This window comes from Podarcis filfolensis, assembly GCF_964270895.1.
Source record: "Podarcis filfolensis genome assembly, chromosome: 4".
NCBI classification, from domain to species: domain Eukaryota; kingdom Metazoa; phylum Chordata; class Lepidosauria; order Squamata; family Lacertidae; genus Podarcis; species Podarcis filfolensis.
Window position 1 is genome coordinate 99839491 of NC_139607.1, and position 16559 is coordinate 99856049.

At 48.3% G+C, this 16559-nt stretch overlaps 1 protein-coding gene across 25 annotated transcripts in view; it reads left to right on the forward strand.

Moving 5' to 3' along the window:
• Positions 1-11519, forward strand: part of ARAP1 (ArfGAP with RhoGAP domain, ankyrin repeat and PH domain 1) — a 135769-nt gene extending 124250 nt beyond the window's left edge. For 21 of the 25 annotated variants that reach the window (XM_083609556.1, XM_083609553.1, XM_083609541.1 and 18 more), the window contains 8 exons: positions 1770-1883; positions 3550-3692; positions 4607-4689; positions 6154-6204; positions 7830-7893; positions 8109-8264; positions 9634-9673; positions 10364-11519. In XM_083609556.1, the coding sequence (XP_083465682.1) occupies positions 1770-1883; positions 3550-3692; positions 4607-4689; positions 6154-6204; positions 7830-7893; positions 8109-8264; positions 9634-9651 (629 nt within the window). In that variant the 3' untranslated portion in view covers positions 9652-9673; positions 10364-11519. The remainder of the gene's footprint in view (positions 1-1769; positions 1884-3549; positions 3693-4606; positions 4690-6153; positions 6205-7829; positions 7894-8108; positions 8265-9633; positions 9674-10363) is intronic. The other 4 variants (XR_014547101.1, XR_014547102.1, XR_014547103.1 and 1 more) reach the window with 1 other exon arrangement.
• The last annotated feature ends 5040 nt before the right edge of the window (positions 11520-16559 follow it).

Sequence of the window (16559 nt, forward strand, 5' to 3'; positions counted from 1 at the left end):
AATATGTTATTGAAAGAAAGGAATGTAATTATATGTGTCTTTTTTATTTTTATTTCTTTTGTTTTTTCTTTATTTTTTGAAAATTTCAATAAATATCTTTAAAAAAAAAAAGAGAGAGAAAATGGAGAAGCGTGCCTTGGAAGCCACTGGACTCCTGAGGCATGTTCAAAAACGGACGCAATTGCCGTATTTTTCCGTGTTATAACATGCCCCCTTGTATAAGACTATTTTGGGGGGCTCAGGATTAAGAAAATGGGGAGAGATTGCCCCTGTGTATAAGGCTACGCCCCCTTTTAACATTATATTTCAGTAAAGAAAACTTAGTCTTATGGACTGAAGTTTTCCGTCCCTGCAGCCAAATGAGCCTGGCTTAATCGACTACAGTATAGTGTAAACGCGGGTGGTGCTGTGGATTAAACCACAGAGCCTAGGGCTTGCCAATCGGAAGGTCGGGGGTTCGAATCCCCACGACGGGGTGAGCTCCTGTTGCTCGGTCCCTGCTTCTGCCAACCTATCAGTTCGAAAGCACGTCAAAGTGCAAGCAGGGAAGGTAAATGGCGTTTCCGTGCACTGCTCTGGTTTGCCAGAAGCGGCTTAGTCCTGCTGGCCACATGACCCGGAAGCTGTACGCCAGCTCCCTCGGCCAGTAAAGCGAGATGAGCACTGCAACCCCAGAGTCATCTGCGACTGGACCTAATGGTCAGGGGTCCCTTTACCTTTACTGGTGGGAAGGTAAACGACATTTCCATGCACTGCTCTGGTTCTCCAGAAGCGGCTTAGTCATGCTGGCCACATGACCCGGAAGCTGTACTCCGGCTCCCTCGGCCAGTAAAGCGAGATGACTGCCACAACCCCAGAGTCATTTGCAAGTGGGGGTCCCTTTACCTAACTTTTTATATTCACTGGGAAAGCAACAAATAAAAATGTTGTGGCTCGCTTTATTCCGATATTTGCTAACTTGCAGTGGTCTGGAACCGAACCCACAGTACAGTGTTCGGAATTCCCCAGGCGCATTTGTACCTGGCTGTTGACTGCTTGCAACCAAGTGAAGATGCCTGGGTGTCAGGATGGCACCTATGTAGAGGTGCATGCCTGGGGATCCTTGAGTAATAATAATAATAATAATAATAATAATAATAATAAATTTATACCCTGGCTTCCCCAGCTACTCTGGACTGTTTTCACACACTAATTCTGCATCCTGTAGAATCCTGTTTTATCTGCACAATCAGAAGGTATTTCAGGAACCAAAAAGTCCCATTGAAAAATGCTACTTTTGTGCCACTTGACCCAAAAAATGGTTGCCAGGCATTCCGTTTTGGTGACTGTACCCCTGGTTTAAGGACATGACATCTTTCCGCAGGGCCTGCAAGGCTGAGCTGTTCCACCGGGCCTTTGGCCAAGGCACAGCCTGACCCCCTCCTTCTGTAATCCTCATAGAACTCTAGCCCAATGGTTGCCATTAATTTGATTTTTAATTGATTTTAGAATGAATTGATTTTAGAATGCTTTTATTGTTGTTAGCTGCTCTGAGCCCAGCTTCGGCTGGGGAGGGCAGGATATAAATAAAATATTATTATTATTATTATTATTATTATTATTATTATTATTATTATTATCACCTAGCTTATACATCTGAGTTTCTAACACTGCCGCAGAGATTTGCCTGTACATCCATATGTTTTTCCGCCACTCCTCTCTCTCTCTTTCTGTATTTTCTCATTGGAAAGTCTTATTTACCCTCCTGTTTCTCTTTCTCTCGCACGCAGAACGGCCTTTGCACTACAGTGAGAAGGTCCTCCCCATCTTGCACAGCCTGGGCAAGGACAGCTACCTGGTGGTGAAAAAGCAGCTCTCGATGGAGAACATGCTGCTCTATCTAGGTAGGTTGGCAGGGGCAAAGGAAGCCCATTGCCACCCAGGGGGAAGGGGCAGACCTGGGCACCGACCAGGAGCGAGACCCCGGGGTTTGTAACAGAGAGCACACCGAAGACATGGACCCCGGGGTGCAGCAAATTCCAGGCTAGGGGTCATTAGGAGAGGAGCTGAAAACAAAACTGCCCATATCAAAACACCATTATTTCATTTCATTTTCCACTTTTAATTTGTATACAGTGCTACCTCGGTTCTCAAATAGTTTCGGAACCCAAACGCTGAAAACCCGGAAGTAAATGTTTCCATTTTCGAACGGCTTCCGCTGAGTTATTTTTCAATTTTCTCTATTGAATTTGCACCTTGGTTTTCGAACGTTTCGGAAGTTGAACGGTCTTCCGGAACGGATGACATTCGAGAACCGAGGTTCCACTGTGTCTCTTTTCTCTTATGACCGTATTTTTCGCTCCATAGGGCACACCTAGTTTTTAGGGGGGGAAATAAAGGGGGAAAAAATTATTTCCCCCCCAGCCCCAAAGAGCAAAGAAGCCAAGACAGCAAATGGGATCCATCCTGTTGGCTGTCTAGGCTTCCTCTTTAGCCGCGTGCAACCTCTCCAGCTGGGAAAGGGTGCGCACAGCTTTGGCGGGGGGAACTCCCGCCGCGCGCCGAAGGCTTGCGGATAGCTGGTGAGCACCGACCCCTCTCGCTCTCCAGGCTTCAGCGAAAGCAATGCGAAGCCTCCGGAGCGTGGAGGGAACGCTCCCTCTGTGCTTCGGAGGCTTCCCATTGCTATCGCTGAAGCCAAAGAGCCTGCATTCACTCCCCTTCATTTTTGGAGGGGGAAAAGTGTGTCCTATAGAGCGAAAAATACGGTACTATACACATGCGGTTTGCAGCAGCAAAACAGACAGCAAAGATCACCCGTCTTGTAATAATCTGACCCAATATAACAATGTCATAATTTTAAAATAAAGAACTTGTATCGAAGGACGTAATGTTCAGTAATCCACTAGGTCGCATTAGTACACAATGCAATTAAGTCTCAAAATATTGGCAAACAGCAATTGAACGGAAATAAACTCATAGCAATTGCAATCAAGAATTACAAAAGTACCCTCAGTGAAAATAATAGCAAGTCGCAATGCATGAACTGCCACCGTACAGACTCCCCTGCGAAGAAAGGTTTCAGCATTTGGGACTTTTCAGTTTAGGGAAAAGGCAAATAAGTAGTGATATGATTGAAGTTTGTAAACTGCTGCCTGGCATAGAGGAAGTGTCACTGAGCGTCCCTGATTTGTCTACGAAATAAAATCATGGCATGCCGTATTTTTCCGTCTATAAGACTCCCCCTGTTTTTGGGAACTCCGATTTAAGAAAATGGGGGGAGATACTACCCGTGTATAAGACGAGGCCAGATTTTGAACGTTATTTTAGATTAAAAAAACAAGTCTTATACACTGAAAAGTACGGTGATTTTTTTAAAAAAAATCTAGTCATCATCATCATCATTTTTAATTTGTGCACCGTCTTTCTATTTTAAAATACCCAAGTCGGTTTGCAAGCTGAAGAAAGCCACCTCCCTCCTCTGTTGCCCCCATAAGCCTTGCCATGGCGCTAGTCCTCAAGCCCTTGGCGCCCCCACCCCAGCTTCCTGATGCCTTTGTTCTTCCCCAGCCAGCAAGGTGGGCGACAGCAAGCATGGCATGATGAAGTTCCGAGAGGAGAAGAACGTGCTGGGCGTGGGGCTCAGCACCGGCTTTCACGACCGATACTTCATCCTCAACAGCAACTGCCTGCGCCTCTACAAGGAAGTCCGGGTACGTGCAGAGGTCCCCTTGACAACCCTCTCTGGGCGCCAGCCCCGTCGCCTGCCTGTTTTGAGAGCTGTGCCCACATTATGTGACTGGCAGGGGCCATGGTGACTCCCAGACACTTGATTCCCATTTTGCAATTGGGGGAGGAGCCCAGGTCAGCACCGGTCTTGAAAGACCTACATTGGCTCCCAGTATGTTTCCAAGCACAAAAGTGTTGGTGCTGACCTTGAATGCCCTAAACAGCCTCGGTCCAGTAGACCTGAAGGAGCATCTCCACCCCCATCGTTCTGCTCGTACACTGAGGTCCAGCTCCAAGGGCCTTCTGGAGGTTCCCTCACTGTGAGAAGCCAAGTTACAGGGAACCAGGCAGAGGGCCTTCTCGGTGGTGGCACCCGCCCTGTGGAACGCCCTCCCATCAGATGTCAAGGAGAGAGACAACTGTCTGACTTTTAGAAGACATCTGAAGGCAGCCCTGTTTATATAATAATAATAATAATAATAATAATAATAATAATGTTTATATAATAATAATAATTTATTATTTATACCCCGCCCATCTGGCTGAGTTTCCCCAGCCACTCTGGGCGGCTCCCAATTGAGTGTTAAAAACAATACAGTGTTAAATATTAAAATATTAAAAACAGTTAAACAGTTAACAACAGTACAGCATTAAATATTAAAAACTTCCCTGAACAGGGCTGCCTTCAGATGGCTTTTAAAGATAGGATAGCTGCTTATTTCCTTCACATCTGAAGGGAGGGCGTTCCACAGGGAATTCTTTAACCATGATTTCTGCATTGCAGGGGGTTGGACTAGATGACCCCTGGGCGTCCCTTCCAGCGCTACAGTTTTGTGCCGATGAGTCATAGAATTGTAAGTTCCCTTTCTGCTCTCTCACTCTTCTCCTCCTTCTCCAGAGCCACAAACCGGAGAAAGAATGGCCAGTGAAGAACCTGAAGATCTACCTGGGAATAAAGAAGAAAGTCCGTCCTCCGAGCTGGTGAGTGTCTGCTCTGAGTTCAAGTGCCGCTTCATCTATGCCAGTCTCATCCTGGCTGGATACCTCTTTATCCTTGCTGATTTTTTGTAAGCACGCCTGACCCTTCTCCCCCAAAAGATCCGCTTCCAGAACCTTCAGGATCACTGAATCAGAGAATTTTAGAGGGGACCCCAATGGTCGTCTAGTCCAACCCCCTGAAGCCCATGGCAATGTTTTGTTATGTTTATGTGTTCTGCGTGAAGCATCCCAGAGTGACTGCAGCAACCTAGTTGGGTGCATGGGGTATATAATAATAATAATTAATAATAGTAATAATAATATTCTCGTCATCACCATATTCAGAGGAGTGCCTCCTGCATCTCTGCATGAGTCCCTGAGTCTATAACCCTCCAGATGTTTCTGGACTCTGGCATAGCCGTAGCCAGAGGGGCAGTAAATAAATACATAAAAATGCTTAACAAACTGGCTAATTGCATCGCGGATAGCTTGGTTCTGTCCCCCTCCCCCTGAACATAAATCCTGGCTGTGCCTATGGAATCGCCCCCACCCCAGTCTTCCTGCCAGTTTGGAAGATTCAGAGCCGAGAAAAGAAAGCCCTTCTTCGTGCAGCGCAGAGTTAGACTGTGGAACTCTCTGCCACAGGAGGCAGCGATGGCCAACAAGGAGGAGAGGGCTTATCAAGGGCCGCACTCTGCCTCCACAGTCAGAGACAGCAGTGCTTCTCAACATCAGTTACCGGAAACCACAGGAGGGGAGAGCTGTTCTGGGGCCTGGATCCTGCCTGCGGGTTTTGCACCGCGAGAACAGGAGGCCGGGCTGGTTGGGCTCCTGGCCTGATCCTGCAGGCTCTGCTTACCTGTTCTTCTTGAGCTCATGCACAACCTACCTTTGGCCGCCAGGTGGCAAACCTGCTTCGCTAGACGCACAGCTCTGTTAAGTGGTACCAGCTGAGCACAGGGTTTCTCCATCTGGGATAAACTTTTGAGGGTCTGGGAAAAAACACCCGCAGGGCTCTCAGCTGAAGGAAGGACCCTGATTTTGCTGCAGTTGCTGCTTATTAGGGCTAATTGCAAAGAGGAGGTGTGATGCTTCGGAGAGGAGCTGGAACTGATGTTCAAAGATGTGCTCTGTTGCGTCATGGCGGGATTTGAAGGGTGGGCATTGGTGGTGAGCTGTGGGGTGAGTTTTCATCCCTTCTGGGAGATGTTATCAGGGATTAGGGACCAGGGACCTTCGGGATGCTGTTCAGATAATTATTATTATTATTGGGGGTCCCTTCCAGCTGTACAGTTCCGTGATTCTGTAAATGTGTGTAACCTTCCCTGCCCACCTGCTTAACCTAGGGAAACACTGAAACCCCAAGGAACCATTTCCTCTGAGGCAGCACAAAAAGTGGGATGGAGGCAGCTGGTGCTTTTGCTGGCTTGCTCTCCTTTTGACTCTTCCTCCCTCCCTCTCTTCCAGCTGGGGGTTCACCGTCTTCTTTGAGAACGAGAAGCTAGAGAAGCAGCAATGGTAAGCGGCTGGTTGGGGGTCATACTCACAACCGTGGTTTTTTGCTTGTTTGTTTCCAGCCTATCCCATTGCGATAAAAGGAAATTCCTTTTTATTTATTTCGTAAAATTTATATACCACCTGGCAGGGAGGGGGGGGGATCAGAGTGGTTTACAAAAAAAAGATAAATCAATAAAATTTAAGGAAAATTGGCAGCAATAATTTAGGGCTTTTGAAAAAGTTTGGTAGGCAGACAGCCTTTTTTCAAAGAGAAGGGATGCTGGGCGCAGCCCCAGATACATCCCTCCCTCCTTTTCATTTTGTAATGATTCCCCCCCCCTATGGTTTTATCTATTCTGTGAGCCACCTCAAGTCCCCAACATGGGGAAAAGCAAGGTATAAATAAATAGAAACAGTAATAATGTGGGTTAAACCACAGAGCCTAGGGCTTGCTGATCAGAAGGTCGGCGGTTCGAATCCCCGTGACGGGGTGAGCTCCCGTTGCTCGGTCCCAGCTCCTGCCTACCTAACAGTTCGAAAGCACGTCAAAGTCCAAGTAGATAAATAGGTACCGCTCCGGCGGGAAGGCAAATGGTGTTTCTGTGCGCTGCTCTGGTTTTGCCAGAAGCGGCTTAGTTATGCTAGCCACATGACCCAGAAGCTGTACGCCGGCTCCCTCAGCCAGTAAAGCGAGATGAGCGCCGCAATCCCAGAGTCGTCCACGACTGGACCTAATGGTCAGGGATCCCTTTACCCTTCACCTTACCTTGAATCTCAAACTTAATCCGTTCCAGAAGTCCGTTCCAAAACCAAGGCACGCTTTCCCATAGAAAGTAATGCAAAACGGATTAATCCGTTCCAGACTTTTAAAAACAACCCCTAAAACAGCAATTTAACTTGGATTTTACTACCTAACGAGACCATTGATCTGTAAAATGAAAGCAATAATCAATGTACTGTACTATAAAATAAATGAGACGGTATTGTAGATGATAATAATAATAATATTTTTTTCTTACCTGCACTGATGATGTTTGGATGGGGGGCTTTTATCCATTTCCGCAGTCGCACACTCACTCACTCACTCACTCACTCACTCAATCAGTAGCTGAACTGGGTTCCATACAGTCACATAAACAAATTAACCAAGAAAGCCTCGAAAACAAAAACGCAAAATAAAGAGCAAAAACAAAAGCGCCAAACTTAATCCATTTCGGTAGTCCGTTTTACTTTCAAAATGTTCAAAAACCAAGGCACAGCTTCTGATTGGTGCAGGCGCCCCGGAAACAATAGCCGACAGCCGCGTCGGATGTTCGGCTTCCAAAAAACGTTTGAAAACATTCACTTCCGGGTTTTTGGCGTTTGGGAACCAAAGCGTTTGAGTACCAAGCAAGACAGAGCTGTTCCGCTTGGCCTTTGTTTTGGACTCAGTCTAACCCTTATGTTTCCCTCCCCTTATGATTTTGACTTTTAAAATGATGCTGCGTTTTAAATTGCATTTTAACCTGTATTTTAAATTGTTTTTTTCTTTTCTTATTATGTTTTTACTGAAATTTTATTGATGTTAGCCGCCCTGAGCCTGCCTCTGGCCTGGGAGAGCGGGGTATAAAGAAATTTATTATTATTATTATCTTTTCCCACCACAGGTATCTCTGCTGTGACACGCAGATGGAGTTGCGGGGCTGGTTTGCCACCTTCCTCTCTGTGCAGGTAAGAGGAGGGTCTCAGCCTGACCTACCTTGCAGGGTTGTCGCAGGGGGTTGGGCTAGATGGCCTCTGGGGTCCTTCCCAACTCTACAATGCTAGGGTTCTATGAGGGTATAGCAGGAGGGGGAGAACTGGCCTGCGACTAGCCTCTGGGCCTGATCCACCTTGTCCCTTCTTGTGCTCCTTGTGACCTCTTCCTCCCTCTCTGGCTTTCCCAGCACGGCGGGAACATCTGGCCACCAGAGTCCTCCAAGGTTCGGGCGTCCAGGATGCAGCAGGATTCCCGGCTGGGGAACATCTCCCTGATCCCTCTGCGAGGCAACGAGAGCGAGATGAGGAACAGCGTCGCGGCCTTCGCAGCCGACCCACTGACGGTGAGGGCAACGCACAGGTGCTGCCTATGGGCCCAGGTTGCCCGCATTCTGCTCGGCGCTAGGCACCTGGAGGGAGGGCAGCAGGCGAGGGGAGGCTGCTCAGCTCTGCATCCTTGTTGGCAATACCCCAGCAGAGATGTCCGCGCTCTGCTTTTTTGCTCTAAGAAGCCAGCGTCAATTCTGTGTCCAGGGCAGCTGTTTACCGGCTCCATCTGGTACGCAGGATGAGACCCTCCCTGCCCGCAGACTGTCTCGCCAGAGTGGTGCATGCTCTGGTTATCTCCCGCTTGGACTACTGCAATGCGCTCATCGTGGGGCTACCTTTGAAGGTGACCCGGAAACTGCAACTAATCCAGGATGCGGCAGCTAGACTGGTGACTGGGAGCAACTGCTGAGACCACATAACACCGGTCTTGAAAGACCTACACTGGCTCCCAGTACGTTTCCGAGCACAATTCAAAGTGTTGGTGCTGACCTTTAAAGCCCTAAACGGTCTCGGTCCAGTATATCTGAAGGAGCATCTCCACCCCCATCGTTCTGCCCGGACACTGAGGTCCAGCTCCGAGGGCCTCCTGGCGGTTCCCTCCCTGCGAGAAGCCAAGTTACAGAGAACCAGGCAGAGGGCCTTCTCGGTGGTGGCGCCCGCCCTGTGGAACGCCCTCTCACCAGATGTCAATTTTTTCAAAGAGAAAACCAACTACCTGACAGTTAGAAGACATCTGAAGTCAGCCCTGTTTAGGGAAGCTTTTAATGTTTAATAGACTATTGTATTTTAGTGTTTCGTTGGAAGCCGCCCAGAGTGGCTGGGGAAACCCAGCCAGATGGGCGGGGTATAAATAATAAATTATTATTATTATTACTGTTCCTGATCACCACACACACAGCTGGGTCTGGCTTATTTCTTTGGTAGAGCAAGCCTACAGGCTTGAGAGGCAGTGTGGTGTAGTGGTCAGAGTCTCAGACTAGGACCTGGGAGAGACCGGGGTTCGAATCTCGCACTTGACCACTCACTCTCAGCCAACCTTGCAGGGTAGTTGTTGTGAAGGTAATAGGAGGAGGACTACTTACACCATCTTGAGCTCCGTGGAGGAAAGGTGGGGTGGAAATGCAAGGAATCAAGGTTTCCCCAACTTGGATCTCCAGCTGTTTTTGGACTACAGTTCCCATCATCCCTGACCACTGCTTCCACTAGCTAGGGATGATGGGAGTTGTAGTCCCAAAACAGTGGGAGACCCAAGCTGGGGAAACCCTGCAAGAAGCAGCAGCTGTCCTTATGAGGCCTGTCAGGCCCCGCCCTGGGCCAGATGGCGAGGCAGGAGGACAGGAAGGCGACTTCTTCCTTTCTAAGCTTGTCTCCTTTCCTCTCCAGCTCCTTCGGGATGTATGAAACCGGACACCGAGCGTGGCAGGTAACTATTGTCTCCCTGGGCCACGGATTGCCCCCACAGGCAGTCCACAGGACTGCTGAGAAGAGATCTGGTTTTGGAAGGACCACTGAGGTCTCTCTTAGTCCTCTTGACCACAAACTTTCTGAAAGCTACAACATCCTGCCTCAGGAGCAGTTTCACAACAAAGGCGATTGACTAATGCTCTTCTCGGGGCATCAACTGAAGTCCACTGTCCAGATCAACGTAGAAAAAATCTGGCATATGCACAAATGGCAACCAGGGGATGGGGTATTGTTAAGAAGACATTGCCTGAACAGACCTAGCCTAGGATCCTCTTTCCCCCAGTGGCTAACCAGAGAGAGAGAGAGAAAAAACTTTATTCGCATTAGCCAATGGCCATAGCAACAGTAAAGCATTACAGTATATGCAGAAAAGGAAATTTGACATAAAAGCACAATTTAAAGTCCTGAATCAGCTGTCGGTTAGTGGCCCTTATTCTGATTGCCCCTGCTATGAATCTAGCAACGTTTGCTGTTATCTGATAGAAGAAAGGGCATTGTGGCAGTGGTTGAGCGCCCTGGGATGCTTAGTACGCGTGGGGTGATGATCTCGTTCCTCTTTGTAGTTTTGTACAGGACAGGTGTGTAGAGAGTACAGGACAGGAGGACATGTTCCTGGGTGTAATTTTAGCATCTCTCTTTCCTCCCGCAGGATGGTTGGCCAAAGTCCAAGGAGGCGAAGGAGCCGTCCGGAAACGAAGAGCCCTTGGCTGGTCCAGCGGGGAAGGGAGGGGGGGGGATGTTCAGGGACAAAGCCTGTCCTTTGTGGACTCCCCATCTCCCTGCAAGGCCGAGCCAAGGACTCCCAAAAGGAAGGAGGGAGCTTTCTTCAAGGCCAGCCCTGGAGACAGTCCTCAGGAGGCTGGGACATTGATAAGCCGACTGGAGAAGGAGCCCCGGGAACCCATGACAAACCCCAGGAGACGTTGCATCTCTGGTCAACATGTGCCAAATTCACTACCGAACCGGCATCGCTCCTGCCCTCCGTCCTGGTGGCTTTACCCACAGGTGCCCCTCGCCCGCGGCATCTTTCTTCTTTCGGATTGCGCAGGAACCGTGAGACGCCTCCACTGGCCACGGCGTGGATTTTGAGCCCTTTCTGGAGCTGCTCCAGGGCTTTGCCAACTCACTTTTTTGTTCTCGTTGAGAAATGGTGGGGCAGAGAGGACTGTGCCCATTTTGGATCCGTCCGAGGGCTTCCTGGCAGTATCACACAGGGAAATCCTGCCGGATCGGGCCGGTGACTTGTCTAGTCCCGCATCCTGTTCTTGCAGGGACCAAGCAGATGCCTCTTGCGGGGGGGAACCGCAAGCAGGATTCGAACACAGAGCGCACTTGCTTTGCAGGGACTGGTATTCAGAAGCATCTCTGCTTCCTGCTCTCACTCTGGAGAGCTGGCAGGAGAGAGAGACTCTTGTCTGCCTTCCTCTGCGCTCTCTCTCTCCCTTTGCCAACCCCTTCGCCTTGACCTGGTGGGTTGCGGGTGCTGAGAACTTCTGCCTGTCTCCCTCGGCAAGACCGGGTCTCGTGTTTGGTACCCGGGTGGACGGAGGAGTGACAAAGGAGCATTGCCAGAGCCACCGAGTTGCAGCGCTGGGTGCAGAGAGATGCCAGGGCTGGGTGCTTCTCGCCCGCCTCTGTTTGGACAGGGAGGAGGCCAGCGAGGCTTAAGGCCCAGGAAAATCCCCCTGCCTTCTTCATCTGATGCTGGGAAGCTGCGGGAAAAGCGGGCAGGCAGAATCTTTCCTTAAGAGCAACACCTCTTCTTGTCGTCTTTTTTTGTAATGTTAATAAATACCATTGGAGAATCCTGTGTCGTTGTGTCCCTGACATTTTATCTCGGTTACAGATAGGTAGCCGTGTTGGTCTGCCATAGTCAAAACAAAAAAAAAAATTTCCTTCCAGTAGCACCTTAAAGACCAACTAAGTTAGTTCTTGGTATGAGCTTTCGTGTGCATGCACACTTCTTCAGATACGAGCTTTCGTGTGCATGCACACTTCTTCAGATGCACACTTTTTCAGATACAAGAGATCCAAGATTTAGAACCTCAAAGCCAAAGTGAGAGCATTTGGGTCAAAATTAAGGGAGAGAAGAATAACAGTGACCTCATTGTGGGAGTTTACTATAGATCCCCAAGCCAAACGGAGGACATAGATGATGCCTTCCTGGAACAGATGGCCAAGCATGCAAAAGGAAGGGAGATAGTAGTAATGGGGGACTTCAATTACCCGGATATTTGTTGGATGTCAAACTCAGCCAAGAGCATAAGGTCAAACAGATTCCTCACTGGCCTTGCAGACAACTTCATTGTCCAGAAAGTGGGAGAAGCAACAAGAGGAACAGCCATTTTAGATCTGGTCCTAACCAATGTTGATGACCTGGTTAGTGGGGTAGAAGTGGAAGGATCATTAGGCGCGAGTGATCATGCTCTTCTGAAGTTTACTATACAGCGGAAAGGAGCAGCCAAGCATACTAGGACTCAATTTCTCGACTTTAAGAAAGCCGACTTCATAAAACTTAGGGAAGTGCTGGGTGAGATCCCATGGACAGTAATACTAAAAGGAAAGGGAGTTCATGATGGCTGGGAGTTTGTTAAGAGGGAGATAGTAAAAGCACAACTTCAGGCAATACCAATGAGACGGAAACATGGAAGGTGCCTAAAGAAGCCAGGGTGGCTATCTAAAGAACTTTTAACTGAGTTAAGATTAAAAAAGGATGTGTACAAAAAATGGAAAAGGGGGGAAACCACCAAAGAGGAATTCAAACAAATAGCCAGCACGTGTAGACACAAAGTCAGAAAAGCTAAAGCACAGAATGAACTCAGGCTTGCTAGAGAGGTTAAAAGCAACAAAAAAGGCTTTTATGGGTATGTTCGTAGCAAAAGGAAGAACAAAGAAACAGTGGGGTCACTCAGAGGAGAAGATGGTGAAATGCAAACAGGGGACACAGAAAGGGCTGAACTCCTCAATGCCTTCTTTGCCTCAGTCTTCTCCGATAAAGAAAACAATGCCCGACCTGAAGATTTGGAGCAAATGATTCAGCAGAGGAAACACAGCCCAGAATAACTAAGGAGATAGTACAAGAATACTTGGCTAGTCTAGATGTATTCAAGTCTCCAGGGCCAGATGAACTGCATCCAAGAGTATTAAAAGAACTGGCAGATGTGATTTCAGAACCACTGGCAGTCATCTTTGAGAATTCCTGGAGAACAGGCGAAGTCCCGGCAGACTGGAGGAGGGCAAATGTTGTCCCTATTTTCAAAAAGGGGAAAAGAGAGGACCCAAATAATTACCGCCCAGTCAGTCTGACATCAATACCAGGGAAGATTCTGGAGCAGATCATTAAGCAAACAGTCTGTGAGCACCTAGAAAGGAATGCTGTGATCACCAATAGTCAGCATGGATTTCTGAAAAATAAGTCATGTCAGACGAACCTGATCTCGTTTTTTGACAGAATTACAAGCCTGGTAGATGAAGGGAACGCAGTGGATGTAGCCTACCTTGATTTCAGCAAGGCATTTGACAAGGTGCCCCATGATATTCTTGTAAAGAAGCTGGTAAAATGCGGTCTTGACTATGCTGCCACTCAGTGGATTTGTAACTGGCTGACTGACCGAACCCAAAGGGTGCTCATCAATGGTTCCTCTTCATCCTGGAGAAGAGTGACTAGTGGGGTGCCACAGGGTTCTGTCTTGGGCCCGGTCTTATTCAACATCTTTATCAACGACTTGGATGATGGACTCAAGGGCATCCTGATCAAATTTGCAGATGACACCAAACTGGGAGGGGTGGCTAACACCCCAGAGGACAGGATCACACTTCAAAACGACCTTGACAGATTAGAGAACTGGGCCAAAACAAACAAGATGAATTTTAACAGGGAGAAATGTAAAGTATTGCACTTGGGCAAAAAAAATGAGAGGCACAAATACAAGATGGGTGACACCTGGCTTGAGAGCAGTACATGTGAAAAGGATCTAGGAGTCTTGGTTGACCACAAACTTGACATGAGCCAACAGTGTGACGCGGCAGCTAAAAAAGCCAATGCAATTCTGGGCTGCATCAATAGGAGTATAGCATCTAGATCAAGGGAAGTAATAGTGCCACTGTATTCTGCTCTGGTCAGACCTCACCTGGAGTACTGTGTCCAGTTCTGGGCACCACAGTTCAAGAAGGACACTGACAAACTGGAACGTGTCCAGAGGAGGGCAACCAAAATGGTCAAAGGCCTGGAAACGATGCCTTATGAGGAACGGCTAAGGGAGCTGGGCATGTTTAGCCTGGAGAAGAGGAGGTTAAGGGGTGATATGATAGCCATGTTCAAATATATAAAAGGATGTCACATAGAGGAGGGAGAAAGGTTGTTTTCTGCTGCTCCAGAGAAGCGGACACGGAGCAATGGATCCAAACTACAAGAAAGAAGATTCCACCTAAACATTAGGAAGAACTTCCTGACAGTAAGAGCTGTTCGACGGTGGAATTTGCTGCCAAGGAGTGTGGTGGAGTCTCCTTCTTTGGAGGTCTTTAAGCAGAGGCTTGACAACCATATGTCAGGAGTGCTCTGATGGTGTATCCTGCTTGGCAGGGGGTTGGACTCGATGGCCCTTGTGGTCTCTTCCAACTCTATGATTCTATGATTCTATGATTCTATGATTCTATCTGAAGAAGTGTGCATGCACACAAAAGCTCATACCAAGAACTAACTTAGTTGGTCTTTAAGGTGCTACTGGAAGGAAAAAATTTTTTTGATTTTATCTCGGGTAGCTGAAGACCCGAGTTGGAGGTTTTTATTTGTCAAGCTGGAAGGGACCAGAGGGTCATTTAGTTGCAGCCGCTGCTATGCAGGGATCACAGTTTTGCTAAAGGGCTGTCACCAAGATACTGACCGAGGATTGTGAAGGGGAGGAGGGAGACAGATTTCTTACCTCTTCTATTTTTAATAATAATAATAATAATTTATACTCTGCTCACCTGGCTGGGTTTCCCCAGCCACTCTGGGCGGCTACCAACAGAATATTAAAATACAATAGTATATTAATAAACATTAAAAGCTTCCCTAAACAGGGCTGCCTTCAGATGTCTTCTAAAAGTCTGGTAGTTGTTTATTTCTTTGACATCTGTTGGGAGGGCATTCCACAGGGCGAGCGCCACCACCGAGAAGGTCCTCTGCCTGGTTCCCTGTAACCTCACTTCTCACAGGGAGGGAACCACCAGAAGGTCCTTGGAGCTGGACCTCAGTGTCTGGGCAGAATGATGGGGTGGAGATGCTCCTTCAGGTATACTGGGACGAGGCTGTTTAGGGCTTTCAAGGTCAATGCCAACACTTTGAATTGTGCTCGGAAATCTACTGGGAGCCAATGCAGATCTCTCAGGACTGGTGTTATGTGGTCTCGGTGGCCGCTCCCAGTCACCAGTCTAGCTGCCACATTCTGGATTAATTGCAGTTTCTGGGTAACCTTCAAAGGTAGGCCCACGTGGAGCGCATTGCAGTAGTCCAATCGAGAGATAACCAGAGCATGCACCACTCTGGCAAGACAGTCTGTGGGCAGGTGGGGTCTCATCTTGCGTACCAGTGGAGCTGGTAGACAGCTGCCCTGGACACACAATTGACCTGTGCTTCCATGGACGGCTGTGAGTCCAGAATGGCTCCCAGGATGCGCACCTGGTCCTTCAGGGGCACAATTGCCCCATTCAGGACCAGGGAGTCCTCCACACCTGCCCGCTCCCTGTCCCCCAAAAACAGTACTTCTGTCTTGTCAGGATTCAACCTCAATATGTTGAATGCATTTATACCCACCTTTTTCTGCAAGAGGTTGCTTTCATGACTGATCCTCCTTCCAACATTGCAGTTCTGTGATTCCCTGCCTTTGTTGCTTTGTGGGAGCAAATTCCACAGTTTAACCAGCCACCTGTGGCTGAGCAGTGGTTTGTTCAGAGCGACCTGTATGCGCCCCTTTCTGCGTTCCCACACACCGTGGGGTCCTGTTTGCTCCTTCAGAGGCAGTTTCTGGGCCGCCCAAGAGCTGAGATCCTCTCCCAACGTGTTTTCATCTCGGCTTTTTCCTCTTGCACTGAACATTGCAAATATCCTTTCTTTTTATCATCGTTAGGATTCCAATGCATCCATTAACGCCAGGGCAGCGGCTGCTTCTGCAGCTAATGGAGAAGAGTCTCTTCTACTGTGTCAGTTCCCAAGGCTCCATTAGTCTCCCTGGGCTATTATGCATCCATTTGCCCGGGGGGGGGGGGGGGAGGGAGGGGGAGAGGAGGAGATGATGGTGCGGGGATCCCGTGTCCCTTTTAAGGGAACAGAAGAGAGAGCAGCATTGCAAAGCTGGTAAGGTAAGTTTCTCTTTGGAAAGAACTTATTTATTGCATTTTTATCTAGCTTTTCTTCCAAGGAGCTCACAGCAACCCTGTGAGGTAGGATAGGCTGAGAAGCACTGACCGGCCCCCAAGGTCACACCCAGTGAGCTTCATGGCCAAGTGGAGATCTGCACCCAGGTCTCTAACATTGCACTGCACTGCCTGTCGTGAAATAACACAGAACAGGGACTCGGCCTTTTCTATTTGTTCTGGATCCTGGTGCCCAGCCCAGGATGCAAGAACCAGAATCTGGAGATTGCCTCTGAACATGTGCAAAGGGCATTTCCCTCCCTCCAGTCAAATAACTGCTGGTGGTGGCTCGTTGCAGGAGAGGTTTGCCTTTTTTTTTTAAAAAAAAAGCATCAGAATACTCATGGGAAAAACCAGAACTATTGCTTATCCCCACCTAAATGGGTTTCGTTTTTATTTCATGAACAAAATACTTTACAGTTCAGTATTGTTTTTATTTTGAATTCTGTGGG